Source organism: Gossypium hirsutum, chromosome D06, assembly GCF_007990345.1.
Source record: "Gossypium hirsutum isolate 1008001.06 chromosome D06, Gossypium_hirsutum_v2.1, whole genome shotgun sequence".
Lineage (NCBI taxonomy): Eukaryota > Viridiplantae > Streptophyta > Magnoliopsida > Malvales > Malvaceae > Gossypium > Gossypium hirsutum.
Window position 1 is genome coordinate 33,683,181 of NC_053442.1, and position 27,676 is coordinate 33,710,856.

General features: G+C 34.5%; 1 protein-coding gene and 1 long non-coding RNA gene across 3 annotated transcripts; both read left to right on the plus strand.

The window, feature by feature from the left end:
• The first annotated feature begins 2,466 nt into the window (after nucleotides 1–2,466).
• LOC107901685 (probable CCR4-associated factor 1 homolog 6) lies at nucleotides 2,467–4,145 on the plus strand. Of its 2 annotated transcripts, XM_041095307.1 has the most exons (3): nucleotides 2,467–2,915; nucleotides 3,104–3,592; nucleotides 3,800–4,145. In XM_041095307.1, exons 2-3 carry the CDS (start codon nucleotides 3,174–3,176, stop codon nucleotides 3,987–3,989), a joined length of 609 nt encoding a protein of 202 aa, XP_040951241.1. In that variant the 5' UTR covers nucleotides 2,467–2,915; nucleotides 3,104–3,173; the 3' UTR covers nucleotides 3,990–4,145. The 2 variants fall into 2 exon arrangements, with proteins under 2 accessions (XP_040951241.1, XP_016683258.1); XM_016827769.2 differs by having other exon boundaries at nucleotides 3,104–4,145.
• A 10,639-nt stretch (nucleotides 4,146–14,784) lies between these two features.
• Nucleotides 14,785–15,503, plus strand: LOC121218287 (uncharacterized). Its single transcript, XR_005914493.1, has 2 exons — nucleotides 14,785–14,877; nucleotides 15,176–15,503. It is a non-coding gene; the product is annotated as an uncharacterized lncRNA (long non-coding RNA).
• Nucleotides 15,504–27,676: the final 12,173 nt, after the last annotated feature.

Below are 27,676 nucleotides of genomic sequence, written 5' to 3' on the forward strand. Positions count from 1 at the left end.
AAAATACATAGATGGGAACATGAGTCTAGTCTCTGGGAAAAATTACAAAACTGATTTTCGAGTTACGAAACTCAAGATATGATTTTTAAAACGACTAGTACACAGATTGGGCAGTGTCTGGAAAATAAATTTTATAAGGGGTTAAAGTCAGTTAACACCTCGTGCTCGACTCCGGTGTCGGTTTCGGGTTCGGGGTGTTACATTGTTCCTTTTACATTAAAAGATTGCTTAGTAATCTTACCTTTCAAGCAAGATTCATATTGTGGAAGATCAATTCCTTTAATCAAACTTAAGATGTCGTCTTTCACAAGTCTAGTAAATTTTTTTTTGGTTAATATGATCAAGTCTCAAATGCCAAATGTGCGCCTTATTAGAGTAAGAAGTTTTAAGTCTTTTATTCAATATTTTAGTCTCAAGCAGTATGTAGATCCCAAGCTTTCTCTCACTAAACCATATAAATCTTAAGTTGAAGAAGATGAAATTGATTGAGAAATCAAGTTTGGAAGGAGTTTTCTCTTTGATCATAACAAAAGAACTAAAATTTGGGGTGAGATTTGAACTTGAATTGAAGAAAAATAACAAAAATTGAAAAGGTAAAAAATTTCCCTTCCTAAAGGGTGGGTCAACAACAAGGGAAGATGATGATGACAAATCTTGTCATATTTTCCTCCCTTTATTTCACTTAAATAAAGCCAAGTTAAAGAACACTAAATGTGCGATCCATATTTAATTTATATGTTTTAATCACATTCAATAGTTCATAGTCGATCCCCAAAATATAATATCTTGTCTTATAATATTTCAAATATTTTCTTTTAAAATGATTAAAATATCTTTTCTATGAGAAAATTGCACTTTGATCCATTTTTATTTACTTACCTTTCCTTCTCCATCGTACATGACATTTTAACATATCCAAACTTTATAGATTGTACTTATACTTCAATATTTGTCCACTTGAGGTGAAAGTTGCATAAGTGTCATTTTATGGTGAAATAAAAAAAATTACATTTTAATTTTTATACTTATCATTTTCATCCAATTTAGTCCAAAAATAACTTTCTTCGTACTAATACATATTTCATGTCATTACCATACCAAATAATAATTTGGTCCTTTTAGACTTTCACCTTTACATTCTTCCATATTGACTTCCTTTCTAAAATTCAAATTAATTCCATAAGAACACTAATGTTAATTTATTTTCAAATTTCCCTTAAATCTTGACTATATACTATATTTCATCAATACTATTTATGGTATAAAAAATTCGAGGCGCTATACATAGAAAAAGAAATCAATTTTACAACAATTTTGGCTGTTATAACTAAATGTTGTTATAGATGTAATGTTTTAGTGATAGATTGATTGTATAACACGTGATTTTAAATATAAGATGCTTAAACTATGCTTCAAGTCCTTGTACTTTTTGAACATTTAGATTTTAGTCATTCTAACTTTATTTCTAGGAATTTAGCCCCTCTAGTTTTTTAACTTAAAAATTTAGATCCAACTGTCAGTATCGTTAAAACTATTCTATTAAATTCATTGGTGTGACTTTTTGAAGAAAAAATACTGATTTGGTAGACATATAACCAATAAAAAGACTATGTAATAGACACAATTTTAACAAATAAATTTTAACAATGTTAAATATTAACAATTAAATTTTAATTTTTAAACTAAAAAATAAAAACTAAATTTCTGAAAATAAAAATAGAAAAAAAGCTAAATTCCAAAGGTACGGAAAAATAGGAAGATTTGAAACATATTTTACTTAATAAAATATGGGTAAAAGGACCTTTCTAGTCACAATATTTATGTAAAGCGATGAATTTTTAAAATAAAAAACTAAATTGATAAAATATGTAAACATCAAAAGTTAAATTTATTGTTATACTAATTAAAATGATATACAATTTATAAAAAAATATACATTATAATTAATTCTCTTTTTTTACTCAATTTGCTTAAATTTAAAATTGGAAATAGAGGTGATCATGGGTTGGGCTACCCAGCCCTACCTGACGGCCCACCCAAAAAATGGGAGGGTTCGGGTAAAAATATAGGCCCGAAATATGAGTTTGGATAAAAAAATGAGGTCCGTTTAGAAAACGGGCCGGGCCTCGGGTAAAACTTTTTTGGCCTGACCCGACCCGAATTATATATTAAATATATTTTTTATATTTTAATCAATATATATTTTATATATATTAAATATATATTTAATATGGCCGGGCTCGGACTTAGCAATTTTCTCTCGGGCTGGGCTTGGACAAATTTTTAGGCTCATATTTCGTACCGGGCTAGGTCCGGACTAAAATTTTGTCTAGAACTGGCTCGAACTCAGCCCATGATCACCTCTAATTGAAAAGAGATTTTTTTTCCTAAAATATAAGGGATTAGAGGAGAGAGGGTCCAACAAGATCCGAAATGATAAAAGGCGGAAAGCACGGATAATTTTGAGTATAATGAAAAAATCTACCTTATCGAATGAGAGATTCTCTCTCCTCCTTTTGATGAGGAAGAGGTGAGGTGAGCAAAGGCAAACCTTCCAAAGCCACCCCCTTTCTCTCACTCTCTCTCCCGTTTAGATGAACAATCAAATTCCCCCTCCACCAAAAAGAAAAACAATTAAAAAAAAACCTGAAAACTGAAGCCACTTTCTTTTTCCCAGGAAGCGAACAAACAGGAAAAAAAACACCACATTAAAACGATAACCACAGCGACCACTTTTTAAGACAAAATATACAAAAAAAAACCCGAAAAGTTAAAGAAAAATCAAACCCTGTTTTAGGGCCTCCTCCACTAATATTCCATCCCTGAAACCGTGAAAGCGCGCGCTAGAGAGCGAGAGAGAGAGAGAGGACCTTTCAGGGAAAGTCCAATCCTGCCTCCCCCCCCCCTTCTTTACGGTAAGTGTCTTCTACGCTTCCCCTATTCAATTCTGATTTCTGGTTTAATTCTTCAAAATTTCATTTGTAGGGTTACTATATGAAGCTGCTTCGATTTATTTTTTTGGATGATTTAATAGCCTAATTTTTTAGCAATATCTGGTAAACCTCAATCTGATTTATTTTTTTCTTGTTTCGTGGTAACTAAGGAATCTTTGACCTCTTCGGTTGTTATTGGTTGAAAGAAAAAAAAACCCATCTCCTTTTGATTTTCAACTGATGTCTCTGTTGCCAAAGAGCGATTCAATCCAAATCCGTGAGGTATGGAACGATAACCTTGAGGAGGAATTTGCTTTGATTCGTGAAATTGTTGATGATTACCCGTACATTGCCATGGACACCGAGTTTCCAGGCATTGTTTTACGTCCGGTTGGCAATTTCAAGAGCAGCTATGACTATCACTACCAAACCTTGAAAGACAATGTTGATATGTTAAAGTTGATTCAATTGGGTCTTACCTTTTCAGATGAGAAAGGGAACTTGCCTACCTGTGGAACTGATAAGTATTGCATTTGGCAATTTAATTTTTGTGAGTTTAATGTCGACGAGGATGTCTTTGCTAATGATTCTATTGAGCTTTTGAGACAAAGTGGGATTGATTTCAAGAAGAACAATGAGAAGGGTATTGATGCAATGAGGTTCGGTGAGCTTTTAATATCTTCAGGGATTGTTTTAAATGATAGTGTGTATTGGGTTACTTTCCACAGTGGTTACGATTTCGGTTACTTGCTTAAGCTCTTGACTTGCCAGAACTTACCGGATACGCAAGTTGGGTTCTTTAATTTGATCAATATTTACTTTCCCACACTCTATGATATCAAGCATTTGATGAAGTTTTGTAACAGTTTGCATGGGGGATTGAACAAGCTTGCAGAGTTGCTGGAAGTGGAAAGAGTTGGGATCTGTCATCAAGCAGGTTCTGATAGTTTGCTCACATCTTGTACATTCAGGAAACTCAAGGAGAATTTCTTTAGTGGTACTTTGGAAAAATATTCCGGTGTATTGTATGGTTTAGGTGTTGAAAATGCTCATTGATAATGATAAGTAATAGAAAGAAAAAGAAAAAAGAAACAAAAGAAAAGGATAACTGTTTGTTGTCTTTGTGAGTGTGCCTCATATCAGCACTTCAATATACACTTTTGGCAACAATTTCCGTAAGTTATGAATATTTTCGTATGCTTATCATTTTCATTCTTCTTTTACTGCAACATAGCTTGTTATGGTTTATATATATCTATTAGTGATGCATTTATATGAACATATTGTCGAAACCATTTTTTTTAAAACAAAAATTTAGTTGTCGACTTTAAAAATAAAAAATTAGAGTCGCCACCGATCCTTGATTGAGGTGTGATCGGCCCACCTTAAAAATTATTTTGGTCTACGAAATTTGAGAGAACGAGTTCGGGAGTCAGTTACGTACGAAGAAGGGTTAGCACCCTCGTAACGCCCAAAAATCGGTACCAAATTGATTATTTAATGTCTTAGTGTCGGGGGTTAAAAAGATTTTTTTTTAAACTCCAATGATGAAATCTAAAAAGAATAATCAAATGTTTAACTCAAACGAAGAAATCAAAACCCAATATGTTAGGGTACAATTTCTCAAAATCCCCAAACTTTGCATATCTCTTTTATTTCTGGGAAAATCTTCATATCGAGAAAACAATATGTCATACTCAATGTGTTAGAACATAACATGTTGAATTCCCGAAAATAATTTTTATTTATGCGTTTTGAAAAAGAAAATTCTCGATTATTTAGGATTAATAAAGAAAATCGGAACCCAATACATTAGGGCTCGATTTCCTCGAAAATCCCGAATATCGAATATCACTTTTATTTTAAAAGCCTTTGAATAAAATGATTTTAAAGTTTTGACGAAATCAAAATATATATTTTCTAAAAGATATGTTAAAAAATGTTGATGTAATATGAAACAAATATTTTAATATAAATTATATATGTATATGTATATAAAAATTATGGAAAAAAGTAATATAAAAAAACATATAAAATATATACATGAACCTATAAAAGTTTAGAAATATACATGTATATTATAAAGGAAAAAAAATATGCGTATATACATTATAAAGATATGCGGGAAATATATTTATAATAATGTTGAAAAAGTGTACGAATATATCTATTATATATAAAAAAATGTATATATATGTATGAATTATAAAATAAGGAAAATGTATATGAATTATAAAATATAAATGTATATAAAAACCATGTAAATAGAATAATAATAAAATATATATATATGAAAAAAAAATGCACATGTATTTATAAAAATATATGCATATATATTATAAAAAGAAATATGTATGTACATGTATAATAATAATAAATAATTCAATTGAAATTAAAATATTTAATAGCAATAATAACAAAAATGACTAATTTAAACTTAAAACAGAAATTCGGGGCAAATTTGAAATAAATAAAATGCGAATGGACCAATTAGAACACGCAATCAACAGTGGAGGACCCAAAGAGAAATTTACCCAAATCTCTCAAACACGATGCAGCAACATGGACCAAATTGAAATAGTTATAAAAAATCTGGCGAAATTTAAAAGAAAAAAAAATAATTTAAAAACATTGTAAAAGAAAGGGACCAATTGCACAAATGGCCCATTATAAAGAAATGCGCGCGGGCATGGCCCATACGGCGCAATTTTGGGGCCACTGGAACAGGCCCCAAACGACGTCGTTTTAAGCCCTATAAAAACCCAATTTTAAAAACCCTAAATCATTTTCCCCTCTCTGCCATTTGAAGCTGCGCCGCGGCAGTTCACCTCCGCCGTTCCAGTCTCCTCCCATGTCCGACCTGATAACGACGAAACGAGGACGCCCTCCGACGAATCTCGCAACGGTAAGCCCTCCTCTTTCTTTCCCTTTTGTTTTTGTTTTATAACAGAAAATAAAAAAGAAAAAGAACCAAATATCCCATAGATTTTAAAAAACAAAACGAGATACCTTCAAAAATTCCTTCTTTTATTTTATTTCGTACCTTTTTTCTTTTTCAATACAATTTTTGTCTCTTTTACACTTTTTCCTGATCTCCCCCTTTTACAAAAATCCCTTGGCCTTTTCTTCTCACCAAATCTTTTCCTCTCTCCCCCTTTACCTTTTTGTTGTATATTCTGCCACTATTCATCATTCGTTGCAGGTGTGCGGAGAACGTGCGTTGTGCGGGGCTACTGGACGTGCGGGCAAGGATGTGAGGCAACGGGCGGTTGCTGCAACGTGGGGACGTGCGACGCCAAGGCTATCTACTACTTAGGGGTTTTGTTACCTCTGTTTTGTATTTTGGGCTAGCAGATTATGACTAGCAATTTGGGCCCTATTAGGCTGAATTATTTGGGCTGCATAAATGGCTTTTTAGCCAGGCCAAAATTGGCCTATTACAGCTACCCCTCTTTGCTTGTTATTGTGTAACGAGAACGGAGCAAAGACTTTAGAATGGCCAGTTTTGCTTGGTCGTGCTGGACTTCGGGTCTCTTCTTCTTCAAGTGGCTTCATTCCATCCTACTGCATCCTCAAAGGTATAGGAACTGGGGCTTCAATCCACTCCACTGCAACGTCAGGGAGATAAAAGTTGTATCTTGTAGCTTCTCAAACGAATAAAATTTGCTATCTCTAGTCTGCTCCACTACAACCTCAGGAAGATAAGACTTGATACGATCTGCTCTTCTGCAACTTCAAAAAGATGAGATCTGTCATGGGTATTTAATCCGACCTACTACAACTTCAGAGGTATAGGATTCATCATTTTAATCCACTACACTGCAACTTCAGAGAGATAGGATTAGTTTCTTCTATTTGCTCCACTGCAACTTCAGGGAGATAAGACTATATGTGATCTGCTCTCTGCAACTTCAGAGAGATAAGATCTATGATTTAATCCTCTCCACTGTAACTTCAGGGAGATAGGATTTTTTAAATTGTTTAACTGCAATGTTGGGGGAACCAGATCCGCTATCGTAGCTTTAATCTGTTCCACTGCGCCGCCAGGGAAGTAAGATCTGCCGTTGTGGCTTCAATCTTTTCCACTATAATGCTAAAGAGATAGGATTCGCTGCCCACAAATTGAATCCACTCCACTTCAGCTAATCCAAGCCTTAACGCTAGGGAGATATGATCCGCCATTGTGGCTTCAATCTGCTCCGCTGCGACGCCAAGAAAATAAGATCCGCCATTGTGGCTTCAATCTTTTTAATTGCAACATCATGGCGATAAGACTGATGTCTTCGATCTGCTTTGCTACCAGTACAGGAAGGCAAGATCTGTCATTTTCGACCTACTCCACTGCTGCCCAGGGAGACAAGGCTGGTATCTTCGATCTGCTTCTCTGTCAGTACAGGAAGGCAAGATCTACTATTTTCAACCTGCTCCACTACTGCCCAGGGAGACAAGGCTGGTATCTTCGACTTGCTTCTCTGTCAGTACAGGAAGGAAAGATCTGCTATTTTCAACCTGCTCCACTACTGCCCAGGGGGACAAGGCTGGTATCTTCGATCTGCTTCTCTGTCAGTACAGGAAGGCAAGATCTGCTATTTTGAAGCTGCTCCACTACTGCCCAGGGGGACAAGGCTGGTATCTTCGATCTGCTTCTCTGTCAGTACAGGAAGGCAAGATCTGCTATTTTCAACCTACTCCACTACCGCCTAGGGAGACAAGGCTGAAGTTTTACCGGTTTGTCCTCTGAGGAACATGACCTGTATAATTCAACTTATGAACCTAATTATGCCTAGTGATTAGGATATCATGATCAGAATGAATCAAATGCTCCTAACTAGACATGTATGAATGACGTTTAAATGAATGCAGAATGTCATTTTTTCCGAGAATGATCCCGCTTAGGCAGTCATTACTCAAATTTTATTAAGACCGTATCACTGACGTGCTGCAACGCCTTTTGTTCGGATCACATCTCCAAAGAAACGCTTGATCAAATTGCCCCTCACCGTGAACTTCAATGTTCAATCTACTAGGATGCAACATTGGTACCATCTTTCTCCCGCTGTAACCCAAGGGTAGAAAAAAAATCTAGCATCTCAATCTTCTCTTATCGCAAGGTGAAGCACTTTGGTCTTTTATACCGTTCTCAAGGTGTCATACCAAATGCCTATGCACAAATGAAGAATTTCTTTCTTCGAGAAAACCTCTTCTTATTACCAGGTGATCATTGCTTGCTTGTTCATTGACGCTTTGTCACCAACACGACATCTTGTCACTTTGTTCAATCAATGTTTTGACAACAAAATCTGAAGGGATAGTCTCAATTTACACCTTTCCTTCCCAGATATTTCAACCTTTAAACTTGGTGCGTTCTAAACAATAGTCCTATTTCAGGTTACTGTATTATTTATAAACTTCTAGAGTAGTATGCAAAACTTCCCTTATGAAAGTTTTATTAGTCCATTGATCATTATTCTAATGCAACACGTTTGCAAAAAGAACAAAATAAAAGATAAAATAGAATTGGTTTGAGAACATAGCTTGAAATGAACATATTATCAAGAATATTAAGAATACAAGAAGAATTGACTCGTATCTTGAAAAAGAATGAAGTATTCCAAGAACAGGCATATAAATAGTATGAAGACTAGGTGCCCCAGATAACGCAGTTTGAACTTCTCTGTACAAATTTCCTGAAGACCATTCTGAGTTTGACATGTGTTTAGGATATCTACAATACTCTATCGATGCCCCAAGATGTCGCATACCCTTTCCTGCTGATTAAGGTATATCAAGACCACCACATGCCCCATTCCAATCAAAATCTAAGCCACTCTGATCACTTCCAGCCCTAGTCTGATCAAAATTTGAGCCGCCCTTTTCGGGTTTTCAACTTAAATCTCCTTTGGTCTAAGGCGCCATTTGCAGGTTTTCACCTTAGCCTCTCCATTTTTACTTTTTACATTTTTATTTTCACACATTTTTCCTCTTTTTTTTTGCGACTCAAAGTGCCCTTTGTGGGTTTTTACCTTGGTCCTCTCCTTCTTTAAACGATGTATTTCTTGACTAATTCTGAGTTTACAGGACTAGAAAAGTTTTTACTATCCATCTCACTCAAGATCAGTGCTCTTCCAGAAAAGGTCTTCTTTACAATATAAGGACAGTCCCAATTTGGCACTCATTTTTCTCTAAAATCCTTTTGTAAAGGAAGGATCTTTTTCAATACCAGGTCTCTCTCTTGAAATTCTCTGGGACGAACCCTTTTTTGTTGTAAGCTCGCATCATCCGTTTTTGGTACATCTGGCCATGACGAATAGCTTTTAGCCTATTTCTTTCAATTAAGTTCAACTGATCGTCTCAAGATTGGATCTTCATCCAACTTCAACTCAGCCAATACCTGAAGAGAAAGAATTTTAACTTCAATGAAAAAACCGTGATAAGCTAAAGAGAAAGACATTGCCCCGGTAGAGGTTTTTTGTTTCTTTTTGTTTTTATTTTTTCTTTTTTTTCTTGCCTTTTTTTTAATCTGCACTCATAGTATTAGGCAAGTCCTGGTCATCCCTTTCGATCAGAATCAATATTATTCCAGATAAGGTCTTCCCCATAAGATCTTCCACTTTCATTTTGTATGCGAAAGATCTTCTTTGGCATCAGGTTTCTCTCATAGAGCCTTTTGGGGCGAAATTTAACTATGACGAGAAAATTTTAGATCTTCCTCTTCAATTAAGATGAAATCCAACAAAAATATAGAAAAATGACAACTTGACTTCAACGGGATAAACTAGAGAAGAAGGTATTGCCCCGGTAAAGAATTCTAACTGCAGCGTTCATGATATGAATCTTGAACATACTGCAAATTTTTAACGTCGTGCTATTGCTCAGATTACAATATCAGTGCTTAACCTGGGTATATCCTGCTATAACCATACAAAGACATCTTTGAACTCTTGAAGTAACTTAACAAGGTCTTGCTTCGTTTATCCGGTTATGCATGTTCTCTTAAAGTCACAATCTCCATTGTCTCTTCAAGAGGTAAAATTTGTTCTCTTCTTGCTCTACCATCCTCAACAAGTCTGGGGATAGACTACGATCTATGTCATCTTTAAAGTCATGAGATCCCTCTAAACACATCACTTGCTCAAAAGGAGATTCTAAATCTGTAGCAATGTCATTCAAATCATTGATATCTGGGGGCCCATAATAAATACCAAAGAATATACAAAAGAATGTATAAATTTATGAAGAACTATCTGTACAATATGATTATGAATGAATAATGATGTGGAAGAAAATCCAAAAGAATGAAAGAATAACTATTCAGACAGACTGAAAGAATATTAGTTCAAAAATGGTCACAAGGATGCATTTCATTAAAATAACGACATTTAGACATGAGCCTACTTCACAAAGGAATTCTTATTGCCTCTAGGCTAAAAGCAACAAGTCTATTTTGAACATTTCTCTAAATAAGCCCTAAATACTACAAATATTTCTTCTGTAGTTCGATTGCTTAAAACACTCCCAGGTTTAAAAAGGTGGATATCTAACAAGGTCCCTTTTCGATTGTGTCTTCATCTATGACATTGATGTGAACGCCTCTCAACACTTCTTCATGCATCACATTCACCCCATTATCAAATGTGATTAGGTAGCGGATTTTCTGCACTGGATGAATCGTCAAATTTGACAATGCCTATACTGATAAGCCTTTCAACCACTTTTTTAAAGGCAATGCAATTTTCTATAGAATGTCCCATAATTCCTGCATGATAATCGCATTGTGCACTTGCGTCGTACCATTTGGGGTACGGAGGCTATGGGGGTTTTGAGTAGAAAGGGGAAACAACGTGCGCATCGAACAAGCTTTGATACAGCTCCTTATACAACATTGGAATTGGCGTGAACTGGAGTTTCTCAGTACCTTGCTTCACACCTGATTCTTGTCTTGATGAACCCTGCTGATTAGCAACCACTTTTCTTGGTTGATTCACCGTAATCGATTTGCTGTATGTATTCACGTTGTTCACCTCATTTTCTTTTTCCTTTGGGGCTTGCCTTCTGTTATTTCCTCCAGTATCAATCTTTCCGCTCCTTATGACTTTTTCAATCATCTCACCATTCATAACTATGTCAGAAAAGCTTTTTGTGGCACTTCCCAACATATGTGTGATGAATGGGGCCTTCAACGTATTTATAAAGAGCATTGTCAGTTCTCTTTCCAAGAGCGGTGGCTGAACTTGGACAGCGACCTCCCTCCACCTCTGTGCGTACTGCCTAAAACCTTCATTTGACTTCTTTTCCATGTTCTATACGGTGATTCTATCAGGAACCATTTTTGCTACATGACTGTACTGCTTCATAAAAGCCTGCGCCAAATCCCTCCAGGAACTAATTTTGGTACGGCTCAATTGATTGTACCATTTAGATGCTGCCCCTGTGAGACTATCTTGGAAACAATGTATTAATAATTGGTCGTTGTTAACATACCCAGTCATTCGCCTACAAAACATGGTAATGTGGACTTCAGGGCAACTGGTCCCATTATACTTCTCGAATTCTGGCATTTTGAACTTGTGAGGGAGCACCAAATCTGGGACCAAACTCAGTTCCTTAGCATCAATCCCACTATATCTCTCAGTGCTTTCTATCGCCCTGAATTTATCCTCAACCCACTTCCACCTTTCTTCAAATTGCTTTGGCAATTCCTCTCTTATTTTTTTCTTTTCAATCGCCTCATCAAAGTCAGGGATGATAAGATTGACAGGATTATTCTCAGGGCTAGAGCCTGATCCAGTTTGGTAATTCATCGCCTTTGAAGCATCGACCTGAAATTGCTGAAGCCTAATGGTAATAGAAGATTTACGCGGGTACATTTCCACTTGGGGCTGTACATCTGGGGGAGTGAAGCTTGGAGGATACAGGGGTCCGTCATCACCTTCCTCCTTAACATTGGTCATGGGGCTCTTTCCTTTATCTTTCCTTTCCGTCAACAACTGCGTTAACTTTGTCATCATACTTCCTTGAGATTCCATCATTTTACCCATCATTTTCTCTTGAACCTTCTCGAGCTGCTCTTGCATCTGCTGCTGAAGTTGCTCATGCATTTCTTTTTAGAACTGCTCGAGCTTTTCTAATCTTTGATCCATATTCTTTGATTTCACTCTTATACCGTAACGGGGCTGGGTTGGCTGGTTGGTTTCCAGGTTAACTGAAGAATAATTTTAATTGATTAGGCTCTTTTGGTGGATTTTAGTGCATATGATGCAATGTAATGCAAATGCATGAGATGAATGCCAAAAGAGACGTTGGTTCTGATTCAATTCCATTTAGAAAACTTTACTAGAAGACAAATTTCTTCACATAAAGTGGATATATATACGGCTTTGCCCTCATACTCTAGGCGAAGACATCCTCTCCTTCTTCATCTGGATGCTAAGATAAATCTTGCGAATTCTTCAAAAGGGGTATCTCCTCTACCTCATTTTTGCTTGATCCTGGTTATAATCCATCGTCTGCCCATCCCCGTAATGCTCCTCAGCTTCTTTAAGGCAGTTCGAATGACAGAAACTCTTGAATAATCAGCTTGACCTTGAAGGACGAAGTAAAGTCATGTATTCCTCCATCACCTTTCTTGCGTTTCTCGAAATATATTCAGGCAGCCGTATTATCTTTCATTTTATCAAGAAACCCTTTTCCCATGATAAACTTTCTGAGTTATTAATCAAACTTGAATCAACATCTCTTTTCTAAGATGCAAATGCAATGCAATCATAATCAAAACAAAACAAAACGGGTTAGTACAAAACAGAAAACAAACAAGAAAATAAATAGAGTACCTACTTGAGTGACCTCTAGGGGTTTGGCATAGTTCTACCTAGGGCAAGCTCCTAAGGTTCACTATATATGGTTTGGTTTCTAGAGCAAGGGTACCCGAACAAGCAAATTCCTCAATCCTCACCCATTATAGGCTCATATGGACCGAGTTCAGTTCAGGGGGATACATTTCCCTATGGCTACACGGAGATGAAAATCTCACGAAGACATAGGTACGGATGTATCCCGAAAGCGATCCACTATCCTGCACGGAGGTGAAAACCTCACGAAGGACTAGCTTCTCACTTCCACCTAAAGGGGTAAAAATGACCGACGTTATGAGATGCAAAATGCAAATAAGCCAACAGATTTAAGCCAATCAAGCAAACACATAACAATGAAAACCAATGAATGCAAAAGGGAAATCATGATTTAAAACAACTTTAATTCTCGACAAAAGACACAAAATAATCAATTTTACGGCTCGACTCTCTTATGTTCCCAGCGGAGTCGCCAAGCTGTCGAAACCATTTTTTTGATAAAACAAAAATTAGTTTGTCGACTTTAAAAACAAAAAATTGGAGTCGCCACCGATCCTTGATTGAGGTGTGATCGGCCCACCTTAAAAATTATTCTGGTCTACGAAATTTGAGAGAACGAGTTCGGGAATCAGTTACGTACGAGGAAGGGTTAGCACTCTCGTAATGCCCAAAAAATCGGTACCAAATTGATTATTTAATGTCTTAGTGTCGAGGGTTAAAACGATTTTTAAAAAAAAAAAACTCCAATGATGAAATCTAAAAAGAATAATCAAATGTTTAAGTCAAACGAAGAAATCGAAACCCAATACGTTAGGGTATAATTTCTCAAAATCCCCAAACTTTGAATATATCTTTTATTTTAGGGAAAATCTTCATCTCGAGAAAACAATATGCCATACCCAATGCGTTAGGACATAACATGTTGAATTCCCGAAAATTATTTTTATTTATGCGTTTTGAAAAAGAAAATTCTCGATTATTTAGGATTAATAAAGAAAATCGAAACCCAATACGTCAGGGCTCGATTTCCTCGAAAATCCCGGATATCGCATATCACTTTTATTTTAAAAGCCTTTGAATCAAAAGAAAATGATTTTAAAGTTTTGACGAAATCAAAATATATATTTTTTAAAAGATATGTTAAAAATGTTGATGTAATATGAAACAAATATTTTAATATAAATTATATATGTATATGTATATAAAAATTATGGAAAAAAGTAATATAAAAAAACATATAAAATATATACATGAACCTATAAAAGTTTAGAAATATACATGTATATTATAAAGGAAAAAAAATATGCGTATATACATTATAAAGATATGCGGGAAATATATTTATAATAATGTTGAAAAAGTGTACGAATATATCTATTATATATAAAAAAATGTATATATATGTACCAATTATAAAATAAGGAAAATGTATATGAATTATAAAATATAAATGTATATAAAAACCATGTAAATAGAATAATAATAAAATATATATATATGAAAAAAAATGCACATGTATTTATAAAAATATATGCATATATATTATAAAAAGAAATACGTATGTACATGTATAATAATAATAATAAATAATTCAATTGAAATTAAAATATTTAATAGCAATAATAACAAAAATGACTAATTTAAACTTAAAACAGAAATTCGGGGCAAATTTGAAATAAATAAAATGCGAATGGACCAATTAGAACACGCAATCAACAGTGGAGGACCCAAAGAGAAATTTACCCAAACCTCTCAAACACTACGCAGCAACATGGACCAAATTGAAATAGTTATAAAAAATATGGCGAAATTTAAAAGAAATAAAAAAATTAATTTAAAAATACTATAAAAGAAAGGGACCAATTGCGCAAATGGCCCATTTTAAAGAAATGCACGCGGGCGTGGCCCATACGGCGCCGTTTTGGGGCCACTGGAACAGGCCCCAAATGACGTCATTTTAAGCCCTATAAAAACCCAATTTTAAAAACCCTAAATCATTTTCCCCTCTCTGCCATTTGAAGCTGCGCCGCGGCAGTTCACCTCCGTCGTTGCAGTCCCCTCCCATGTCCGACCTGATAACGACGAATCTCGCAACGGTAAGCCCTCCTTTTTCTTTCCCTTTTGTTTTTGTTTTATAACAGAAAATAAAAAAGAAAAAGAACCAAATATCCCACAGATTTTAAAAAACAAAATGAGATACCTTCAAAAATTCCTTCTTTTCTTTTATTTCGTACCTTTTTTCTTTTTCAATACAATTTTTGTCTCTTTTACACTTTTTCCTGATCTCCCCCCTTTTACAAAAATCCCTTGGCCTTTTCTTCTCACAAATCTTTTCCTCTCTCCCCTTTTACCTTTTTGCTGTATATTCTGCTACTATTCATCATTCGTTGCAAGTGTGCGGAGAACGTGCGTTGTGCGGGGCTATTGGACGTGCGGGCAAGGACGTGAGGCAAGGGACAGTTGCTGCAACGTGGGGATGTGCGGCGCAAATACTATCTGCTGCTTAGGGGTTTTGTTGCCTCTATTTTGTATTTTGGGCTAGCAGATTATGACTAGCAATTTGGGCCCTATTAGGCTGAATTATTTGGGCTGCATAAATGGCTTTTTAGCCAGGCCAAAATTGGCCTATTACACATATTATGTGGGAGCAAATTAGACAAATGATGGAACATAATATTTACAGAAACTGTTGGAGCAATGAATGATCACAACATTTATGCCATAGTCTATGAGCTACTTCTGTTGAGTTATTTAATACTAGATGCCCATTTCTGGAAGTGTTAGAATGTTTCATTCTTGTCTCAAGTGCCCTGTTATTGTATCTATCCTATCCTCTAGAACTAGATTATTTCCCAAGTTATTTTGCTCCCCTCACTTTCCCTTCTAACTCTCTGCCTGCTCTTGCCCCCATTTCCTTATACGTCTATCCTGTTTTCTTGACTCACATTTGCATAGGCCTTCTATGTGTATGTTGTACCAACTTTTGCTCCCATTGTTATCCTAAAATATTAATTTGAGGTTCAAGCTGAACCTTCTCCATTTTCTATTGCATTGCTGATTGTTCATTCGTACAAGTTGGAACCATGAGTAGGGGTGTTCATTCGGTTAACCGACCCGAAATAACATTAACTGAATTAACCGACCTTTCAAAATTTTTAACCGTTAACCGAACCGAAATTTTGTCGGTTAATTCAGTCGGTTAACCGAATTAATCGAAAATTATATATTTTTTATTTTTTGTTAAAAATTAACCGAATTAACCGAATTACCTGAATTAATCGAATTACCCGAATTAATCGAATTAACCGAATTGAATCACTACATAATTAAATTATTTTTAGACTTTTAGACTTTAGTTTTAGTTTTAGTTTTAGAATTTTATTTTTATTTATTAAATTATTTGTAATTTTTATGATTGGGTTGGGTTGGATAATTGGGTTGGGTTGAATACTTGGGTTTGGATTGGGTTTAGGTGAATAGTGGGCCTATTTATATATTATAATTTTATTTATTAATTTTTTCGGTTAAACTGAAAAAATTTGGTTAACCGATCAGTTTCAAACCGAATTAACCGTTAACCGAAAAATCAAAAAATAATTAACCAACCCCTGACCGAAAAAATTTGGTTAACCAACCGATTAACCGAATTTGGTCGGTTAACCGAATTTTTTCGATTTTACCCGAATTTTGCACACCCCTAACCATGAGGCATCATTTTTCGCGAAGCATTATCTCCTGTTCTTCATTCCACTTACTATTAGTTTGGTCTATATCTCATTAGAAGAATTTTCACAACTATCTTGTCGACGCTTCTTTCCAATATTTATCATATATTGATTGTCAGTCTTTGCTAGAAATATATATGATGCGGAATCTTGGATCCAACAAAACGGGTCAAATGTTTAAAGTTGAACTTGATAAGATCGAATAGTTTCTTGAATCGGAATTGGAATAATTTCTAAATCTTGGAGTTCCCTAAAACAAAGAAACAAGAAATTAGAATAATTTAACATCATATAAACATTATCATATATCTACATATGAACATTACCATATATCTATGCCTTGACTAAGTCCAAAACCTATGTGCATGTCAAACTAATTTCCTTTATATATATAATCAAATAGCATTGAACTTGATGCTCTTTGAAGGTGTGATGTGATGAAGTAGCAAATCTGTCAAAAGAATTTATATTCTTATTATTTTGCCAATTCATATAAAAATACATATGTTAATGCCTCGTCAAGATCAGTCCTCAGTAGTTATAAATTGTGATGAGGTGAAGGAAACTTTTGCAACTCAAACCACCCGACCACTGACATTTTTGCCAAAGCATTAGCCACCCGGTTAGCCTCTTTAGAGATATGGTGAAATGAGATTTCCCATTACTTGTTACAATACTCCTTGATCAGTCGAACCAAAGCAAGAGAGTTCACATGGTCAGAAGAGGCATCAATCATTTGGACAATCAGTAAACTGACATATTCTAGGAACACTTCTTGAAGTATCGCCCATAGTTCCGCATGAAACATAGAACAACTCCCTAAGAATTGACTGAAGCCAATAATCCATCTCCCCTTATGGTCCCAAAATACTTCACCAATAAAAGCATACTTACCTCCGGGCTTCACTGCTCTATCGCAATTAATTTTTATCCTGTTTGAGTCTTGAAGCTGCCAACTCGTCCAAGATTTATTGGTGTTGGCAACACCATTTTTAATGATGCAGCCAAAATGTGCCTAGCTCATACCCAGCTCTAGGCAACATATCAGTGTACCACATGTTACTCGATGCAAAAAATGTGTTGATTTCAACCTTTCCAAAATTTCCAAGTCACTACCCCAAATAGTTTACTCCATTCCACATCAAGTAAACTAAAGTATGAGCAATATTCTTTATCACCCAAGCCAAACGGGAGAAGGAAAAAAAATCAATCCAAAACTAAGATGGCAGAATTTGTTTCCAAACTTTGGCTGCAAATGAACAATCACTGAGGCTATGCAATATCCCAAGTACCCCCTTGAGTCGGGAATGGTATTAAAATCGGGAGCATATGTGTGTGAATAGGCGAAGGTAATGGAATATAAATTACAGTGTTTAAAGTGAAGGTTAAGTGATACTAAAGTTAATTGAAAAGACTCATGTTTTAAGAGAAACAAATTCGGGGTATAGATTAATTTGTAAGAGAATAAAAAGTGTTGGGGCAAGAGTGAAAATTAAAAGTATAAATGATTAAATTGAAGAAAAGGTAAAAATAGGAAGAATTAGAAGAGTAAATATATCAAGAGAGTGATATGAATCATGGATGGAATTGTAGAAAAAGTTGAGGGATTAAAAAAATCAATTACCAATTTAGAAAATTATGAAATGAGTAATTATTTTAGAATTATTATATTTTTGCTTAATGGTTAAGTAGACAAAAAAAAGATGCAGGAATAATTATCATCGTCATCTCATTGTTGTCTACCACAGGTGGGGGAAAACAAACTTTCCATTCCTTTCATTTTAGTCATTTCTTACCATTATTAAGCTTTCCAAGCTCAGTATCTTCAATTTCTTTTGTAAGTTACTAGTAAAATCAATAGAGAAACCTAATAGTAACCTTAGTTTTAAGTGGAAAGAAAGTATGTTCATGTAGGAAGAGAGAGAAATTTAAGTCTAAGTGAAATCTTAAGGGTTTAACGTTAGAATAATAAGATTTCTTCGTGAATATCATATTTATATTATACAAAGTGCTTGGAAACAATATTTAATTATTGTATTAATGTTGAAACATGTATATTTTTTTATATGAAAATGAAGAGAATGAGAAGAAATGTGACTTTCAAGAAGGAGAAAAAGGAAAAGACTGTAGCTAAGGAGTAAAGAAGAAGCTTGTTCCCAGCCTTCCGTGCTAAATACAATAAGAATTTTTACTTAATAAACTTTAAGTATAAAAGTATGTTAGATTAGATATATTAATAATTATGTGAATAATTTATACATGATATGTTAATATTTAATATGAAATTGATTAATGAATGTATTGATTTTAATTGAACTTCAATTACAAAGTGATAAGATGTTATATATTGAAAGTATGGAAAAGATATTAATTTGTAAAATGTGTAAAAATGATAAAATCAAATATTTTGGTTGAGTTTATAAGTTAAGTGATACATGATAGATAAATATATATATAGTAATGTTAAAGTGTTATAAAGTGGTTATGGAATTCCATAATGAAAATGACAAAATCGTAAAGAATGTAAAAGTTTATATCAGATTAGATTAAATGAAATGAAAATATGATACTAATTCTATTACATTTGCCCATATAGTTAAGATGTGATCTAGTATGATATAGATGACATGCCAATAAGAAACAATTAGTGCCCCCTTTGTTATAACACTTCGATGCAATTTTGTGAAAGGCATTTTGGTGTAGCTTTGTGATGGCACTTTGGTGCGACTCTATTAAGGCACTCCGGTGCACCTCTCTTATATTAGCTTTTTGAAACACCATTGTGATATTTTCGTATACCTGAATGTTCAATTAATTCTACATTGGGCTCCAATGAAAAGATAGTGAAGAATGAAAATGCAATGGCTATATGAACATAATATGCAATTGGTAAAGTGTCAAGTAAGTAATAGCTTTAGAAAATCTATTGAAATTATTACTTAAATTTATATATTATACTATAGATTAATGATTTTATATATAATGTGTGACCTCTCATCACTAAAAATTAAATATCTCATTATATAGACTTTATATGGTGCTTCTGCTTGTTTCTACTAAAAATAGACTCACTAAGGAATCAAAAAATATAAGTTATAACTCCTAATTCATTATGTACAATTTTTAATGATTTTATAAATTCAGAATAGAAGACTTCAGAAACTATTCTGACCCTGACTCACTAAAATTCTAATATCTCATAATATAAAATTTCTTTGCCTGTACTGTTTCTTTCATATGAAAATAGACTCAATAAGATTTAATTCTATATCTCATTCATTCTCTAATTTCATTTCTACTAATTTTGATGATTTTTCAAGTTCGCGTCACTGCTGCTGTCAAAAAACTAAACCATTGCAAATTCTTACTCTTTTATAATTTCTTTGTATTAACTGACATTTAAACATCCATAATACCAAACATGTTCTTAATTAGCCATTTTAATAGAAAATCATTAGCCATATCATACGAACACACTAAAAATGACTAAGTTCCTATACATGCCATAACTTTACAAGTTTTGAAATTACATAATATCGAGATGTCCGTGGATAGTGTGAGACGAACTCCGACGTCCTTATGATCCCCGAACTGACTTAGCGATACTATAAAAGAAAGAAGGAAAATAAAGAAAGTAAAAATAAAGCTTAGTAAGTTTACAAATAAATAAATATCAACATTTATCATAAACAATTATATTCATAAATTTTCATTAAGCATTAAGATCTTTACTTTCTTCTTTACTTACTCTCTTACTTGTTTACTTACTTGCTTGCTTAAACAACTCATGATTATAACTTACTCCTTCCTTGCTCAAATTTATTTTCTCAATTTATAACTGAGATACTCTTAATCTTATTAACTCACCTGAACTTGTCTATTAGGCTTTTACTTGAACTTTCATGTAACACCGTCTATTTACTAGCCCGTTGAATCACTTGGAATACTAAGGATACTCGGGTCTCTTGTCTGAATATAACATGCCAAAGCTATGTCCCAAACATAGTCTTACATGGGATGTTTCTTGTACTGCCAATGCCATATCCCAGATATGGTCTTACATGGGAGTTCTCATACTGATGCCCATGCCATGTCTCAGACATGGTCTTACGGGGGACCTCTCATCTCAGTGCCAATGCCATGTCCCAAACATGGTCATACATGGGACCTCTTATCTCGGTGCCAACGCCATGTCCTAGACATGGTCTTACATGGGACCTCATTCCCTTAAGGTCATGACATTTGTATCCATTACATTCCCAATGTTTCAACCGGGGTTTTATCACTGATTCTCTATCATCTCATACTTAAGTCAACATTAAATATTTTCATGAAATAAATACATAATTGCTGAAAAATAACAGCTTTAATAATAAATATCAAAATATTGCATTTATTTACCATAAACTTACCTCGGTACAAAATATGATCAAATCTAGCACTTTAGTCCTCAATCTTTTTATTTCCCCGGTCTAACTCCAGATTTCGTTCTTCTTGATCTATAATGAAAAATTTAGCTTATTTAACACTCACATTCATTAAAACAGTCCGTGACTCAACTTTGGCAAAATTATAATTTTACCCCTAAACTTTTACATATTTACAGTTTTTTCCCAAAGCTCAGAAATTAAACTTCATCTCTTATTCTTATGTTTTATGACATTCTGAACATTTTTCCCTTCTATGGCAACATCAAATTGCCACTCTAACACTTACTTATGAACATTAGGTATTTTTACCGATTATGTTGTTTTACTCGTTTTCAGTTAAAATCGCTTAGCAAAAGTTGTTTAAAATAATTTCAAGCATCATATTCTACCATATAACATCAAGTTAAACACATTTCACCTCTGAGTATTTTTCCAAATATGAACCCTAGGTTAAATTATTGCTAGAATAAGTTAAATCAAGTTACCAAGACTCTAAAAACGTAAAAAAAACATTAACAACGGGGCTTGGGATCACTTACTATGGAGCTTGGAAGCTTGAAAACCCTAACTATGGGTTCCCCCTTGGTAAATTCAGCCAAATGAAGAAGATGAGCATATTTTTCCATCTTTTCCCCTTTTTAATTCTTTTTTATTACTAAATGACTAAAATACCCTTCACTTAAAAATATCCTATTTCACTTATCTCATGTTCATTTTTTCCCACAATTTAACCAATGGTCTAATTTCCATTTAAGGACCTCCAATTTAAAATTTCATAACAATTGGACACCTCTAACATGTAGAACTCAACTTTTGCACTTTTTACAATGTAGTCCTTTTCACTAAATTGAGTACCCAAACGTCGAAATTTTTGAACGAAATTTTTAAAAAATCATTTTGTAAAATTTTAAACCATAAAAATATAATAAAATAAATTATTTTTCCTCATCGGATTTGTGGTCCCGAAACTACTGTTCCGACTAGGCCCGGAATCGGGATGTTATATTTCTCCCCCTTTAGGGATTTTCGTCCCCGAAAATCTTAACTCTGAAGAGATTTAGGTACTATTTTCGCATAGCCTCTTCAGGCTCCCATGTAGCCTCGTCTATCCCATGCCTATTCCATAATACTTTCACAAGTGCAATACTTTTGTTCCTTAGTTCCTTGGTCTCTCGAGCTAAAATCTTTACCGGTTCTTCACCGTAAGCCATGTTTGGCTGAATCTCAACCTCTGTCTGAGAAATCACATGTGACGAATCTGAACAATAACGGCGTAACACGGACACATGGAACACATCATGAATCTTCTCTAACTCAGTCGGCAAAGCTAACCGATATGCTAAGGGCCCAACTCTTTTAGTCACCTCGAACGGTCCAATAAAACGTGGACTTAGTTTGCCTTTCTTGCCAAATCTGAGAATTTTCTTCCACGGGGATACTTTAAAAAATACTTTATCACCAACTTGAAACTTAATCGCTTTTCTTTTCAAATTTGCATAAGATTTCTATCTATCCGAAGCTGCTTTCAAACAATCTCTGATGACTTTTACTTTCTCTTCTATTTCTTTGACCAGATCAACCCCGTAAATTTCATTTTCCTTAAGCTTTGTCCAATACAAAGGCGTACGACACTTACGTTCATACAAATCTTTATAAGGTTCCATCTTCAAACTCGACTGATAACTATTATTATAGGCAAACTCTACCAACGGCAAATATTTCTCCCAACTACCTTGAAATTCTAAAACACAACATCTGAGCATATCCTCAAGTACCTGAACAACTCTCTCTAACTGACCATCGGTCTGAGGATGGAAAGTTGTACTAAAACTCAACTTTGTACCCAAAGCTTCCTGCAATTTCTTCCAAAATCGCGAAGTAAATCTCGGATCTCTATCTGAGATAATCGATAACGATACTCCATGTAGTCTGACTATCTCTGAAATATACAACTCAGCCAACTTGTCAAGTGAATAATCCATACGAACCGGGATAAAATGAGCTGACTTCGTTAGCTTATTAATCACAACCCATACTGTATCTTTCTTTTTCAGTGTCAACGACAACCCTAGTACAAAATCCATGGTAACTCAGTCTCATTTCCACTCAGGAACTAACACAGGTTGCAATAAACCTGAAGGTACCTAATGTCCGGCTTTTACCTACTAACAGATCAAGCATCTATAAACAAATTATGAAATATCTCTTTTCATTCCTACCCACCAGTACATTTTCTTCAAATCATTATAAATCTTTGTACTACCTAGATAAATAGACAAAGAACTGCTATGTGCTTCCTGTAAGATTTTTTGGATAAGCTCATCATTCTTCAGTACATATATCTGATTCCTGAACATTAAAAACCTTCAGAACTGATCTGAAAATTAGACTCTACACCTGACTCACACTGAGCTCTTTTAGCTTGCAACTCACTATCATCTTTCTGAGCTTTACAGATTTCTTCAAGAAACATCAATTTAGCTTTCAATTCAGCTAAAATAGAACCGTCATCTAATAAAGCCAAACTAGTATTCAAAGCTCTCAATGTAAACAAATATTTTCTACTCAAGGCATCAGCAACAACGTTTGCTTTACGCGGGTGATAATCGATCACAAGTTCATAATATTTAATCAACTCTAGCCATCTTCTTTGCCTCAAGTTCAAATCTTTCTGAGTCATCAAGTATTTCAAACTTTTATGGTCGGTGAATATTCGACATTTCTCACCGTACAAGTAATGTCTCTAGATCTTCAACGCAAATACAATGGCAGCCAGCTCTAAATCGTGCGTCGAGTAGTTTTTCTCATGTGGATTTAACTATCTAGAAGCATATACTATTACTTTACCTTCCTGCATAAGTACACAACCCAATCCATTCAAGGATGCATCACTATAAATCACAAATTCTTTACCTGGTTATGGCTGTACTAAAAAAGGAGCTTCAGTCAACAATGTCTTTAACTTGTCAAAACTCTGCTGACACTTCTCAGTCCATTCAAACTTGACATCTTTCTGTAACAATCTTGTCAATGGGGTAGCTATCATGGAAAATCCCTTTACAAATCGTCTGTAATAACCAGCTAATCCAAGAAAACTTCTAACCTCTGATACATTCCTAGGTGGTTTCCACTCAATAATTGCTGAAATTTTACTCGGATCAACTTTAATACCATCACCTGAGACAATGTACCCCAGGAATCCGACTTCTCGAAGCCAGAACTCACTTTTGCTAAACTTGGCATACAAATGTTTATCTCTCAGAATCTATAAAACTATTTTCAAATGTTCGGCATGTTCAGTCTCATCAGGAGAATAAATCAAAATATCATCACTAAACACAACTACAAACTTGTCCAAGTACGGTCGAAAGATTCAGTTCATTAAGTCCATGAATATGGTAGGAGCATTAGTCAAACCAAATGGCATCACAAGAAACTCATAGTTACCATACCTAGTCCAGAAAACAGTCTTCGGAACATCTGACTCTTTAGCTCGCAACTGATAGTAACTGGATCTCAAATTTATCTTGGAGAACATAGTGGCTCCTTTCAATTGGTCAAACAAATCATCAATTCTAGGCAGTGGATATTTATTCTTTATTGTTATTTTGTTAAGCTGCCAATAATCTATACACAACCTCATCGAACCGTCTTTCTTTTTCACAAAAAGCACTGGTGCACCACACGGAGAACAACTAAACTTTACAAAACCTTTATCAGTTAATTCCTACAACTAGCTTTCAATTCTTTCAATTCCAACGGGGCCATTCTATAAAGAGTAATAGAAATAGGAGTGGTACCTGGAATCAACTCAATACCAAACTCAACTTCTCTAATAGGGTGCAAACCTGGCAATTCTTCTGGAAACACATCGGAAAACTCACAAACTACTCGAACTGATTCAATTTTCAACTTTGGATCTTTAATATTCAATACAAAAGCAAGATAAGCTTCATACCCTTTCCTCAAACATTTCTGAGCAGACATAACAGAAATCATAGCAAGAGAACTATCTGACTCATCTGAATTAACCCGGATAATATCACCGTTTTTGCATTTCATTATTTTCGTCAGTGCAATCAACTTTATACAAAGATTTAGGACGTGCCAAAGACCTAATTTGGGCTACCAACACTTCTATAAATAAGACATTAGGGGTTTGATGTAACTAAGTCGTCCTAGATGCCTTCAAAAAACCTTAGTAGTTTAGTAGTATGATTAGATTATTTTTCTTTTGGCTTTTCAATAACTCTTTTGTTTTTCCTCTTGGAATTAGTTCTGATCCAAGAGTTTTTTTTATTCTACTGAAGTATTTCAAGTTCTTTTCTCTTTGTATTCGATTTATTTCTTTATTCCAATCAATCGATATGCTACTCCGTTCCCTATTTAATATTCAATCCACAATTATTCAAATCTAGTTTCTCTCCCAAATCAATCGTGTTCTTTACATGATTTGTTCAATTGAGATTGAGATTATGAATAACATGAGTGGCTAAATAACTTAGGGGAGATTAATAAGTGGATAGGGATGTGATTAATGGAGGATTTATGGTTTTCCTAAGAGGGATTAGTTGGTATAGATTATGTGTTCTTAAACTATAAGTTTATCAATCATATGAAGTTATATAGGCTAGAAGAGGTCGGGAGATAAGTCGAACCGAGTAAATAATAATTTATCCTGGTTGAGAAAGTGAGGTCGAGAGATAAGCGAGTATCAACCAATCGATTAGTTAATTAGAGGTCGTGAGGTAATAACTAGTTAACCCAATAGCTAATCCACCCTAAAACCCTAATCCAAATTTGATTGCAAACCCTGAAGCGAGTTAATCTTCTTGATTGGTATATTCATTTTTATCGTTTGTTTGTTTTTCTTATTTATTTTCGTTATTTATTTTTATCCCAATTACCTATTTCATGTTCATCATAATATAGGAATTAATTACTACTACTTAGACTTATTATTGTAAAAAGGTTTTCATAATCTATTCCATCCTCCCTTACGTACAACCCTCAAAATACTTCCAAGTATTTCGTTGTACTAAACTATATTACAATTTGACCTGTGCACTTGCGGACACTGCCATTTTAATCTCTTATATTTTTGGTGTTATATTTTTACTATAAACAATAGGCGGTCAATATATACATTTGTAATATGAGTTATTGAATGATAATTTGATACATGTTGAGTTCTAAATATGTTTAGAAATGTTATGGAATAATTAGAGATAGTTTTGACTTAGTTTTAGGTGTTTTAGTCAGGTTTTGGGAAAATTATCCCAATGTTGTGACTTTCACTAACCAAGGTTGAACATTGGGCAATTCTGGACTCAATGTTGCAACACCACTAGTCAATGTTGCAACATTGATCTTATTTACCCTAGTTTACTCCAAAAAGGTCCCCAAATGACCCTTAAATGCCATCAAATTTTAAAGAAAGCCTAGAAATGACTCGAATTACTTAAAACAAGCTTAAATATATTAAAATGAAGTGTTGAATATGGTTTCCTAAGTTAATTAGTCTTTTTGCCTAAATGTGATATCTATTGCTTGAGATATATCGATTCAGTCCAGATAAGGGTTGTTACATTTGTTTAGGTATTGAGGCTAGGTTCTCTATTTCTAGGGTCGAGAACGAGTCTAGAAGTACATGTCATACGATATAATGAAGTGATGAGATGTGATTTTATTTATTGATAAAATTAAAACTTGTGATTATATATTGAAGATGTCCAATAATTCTCGAGAAGCTGTGGATGAAGAGGTAGAGAGTAGGGCCTCTAATGTTAATAGAGAAGAGTGTGTACCCTTACATCTGGCTGAAAAGGAGTTGATAGATTGAGTTCTACATTTATACTAAGTGTTGGTGGTTGATCCGTGTATATGTCTTGAGTTTGTGTCCAGTTAATTGGGGCCACAAACTATATGCTACGTCATTGAATATGTTAGTTGATATATGAAATAAATAACTTATACTTGAATTGAATAATTGAAATAAATGCAAGTGTGATGAATCATAGCATGTGAATGATCATGTCAAATGTGTAATATAAGAATTCGTGTAACACCCCTAACCTATATCCATCGTTAGAACAAGGTTACGGAGCATTACCAAAATAAACAGATCAAATACAGACAATTCATATTATTTAACATTCATATCAGAAACTATTCATAAAGTCCATTATATGAACCCTCGAGGTCCAAAATACACAACAGAAACAAGTCGGGACTAAACCGGGTACTCAAAGAATTTTTCACAAAATCTCCAAATTTATCCAAGGTGTAGGGACACACACGCCCATGTGGTTAGGCGGTGTGGTTCACACGGCCAAGAGACACACCCATGTTTCAAGCTGTGTAGGCATTCAAAATAGGCACACGGCCGTGTCCCTGCCCGTGTTAGTACCCAGGTAACTCTCTGACTTGGGTCACACAGCCAAGTCACACGCCCGTGTGCTAGGCCATGTGAACATAAACTTTTGCATTAAATAGGTGCAGGGATCACACGGCCAAGCCTTACGCCCATGTTCCAGGCCATGTGATCAATTTTGAGCATTCTGTTTTGAAATTTTTAAGAGCAGGGGACGCACGGTCAAATCACACGCCCGTGTCTCTGCCCGTGTGGACAAAATAAGGCCATTTCCTAGCCATATTTCTTACCCAAACTTGTCTTCCATTTACAATAACACTTAAACACATTCACAAACTAATATAAAACATTTGAATCAAGCCATAAC

What these genes read in the sequence shown, in the direction of transcription:
- LOC107901685 (XM_016827769.2), top strand. Translation starts at nt 3,174, where the DNA reads ATGTCTCTGTTGCCAAAGAGCGATTCAATCCAAATCCGTGAGGTATGG.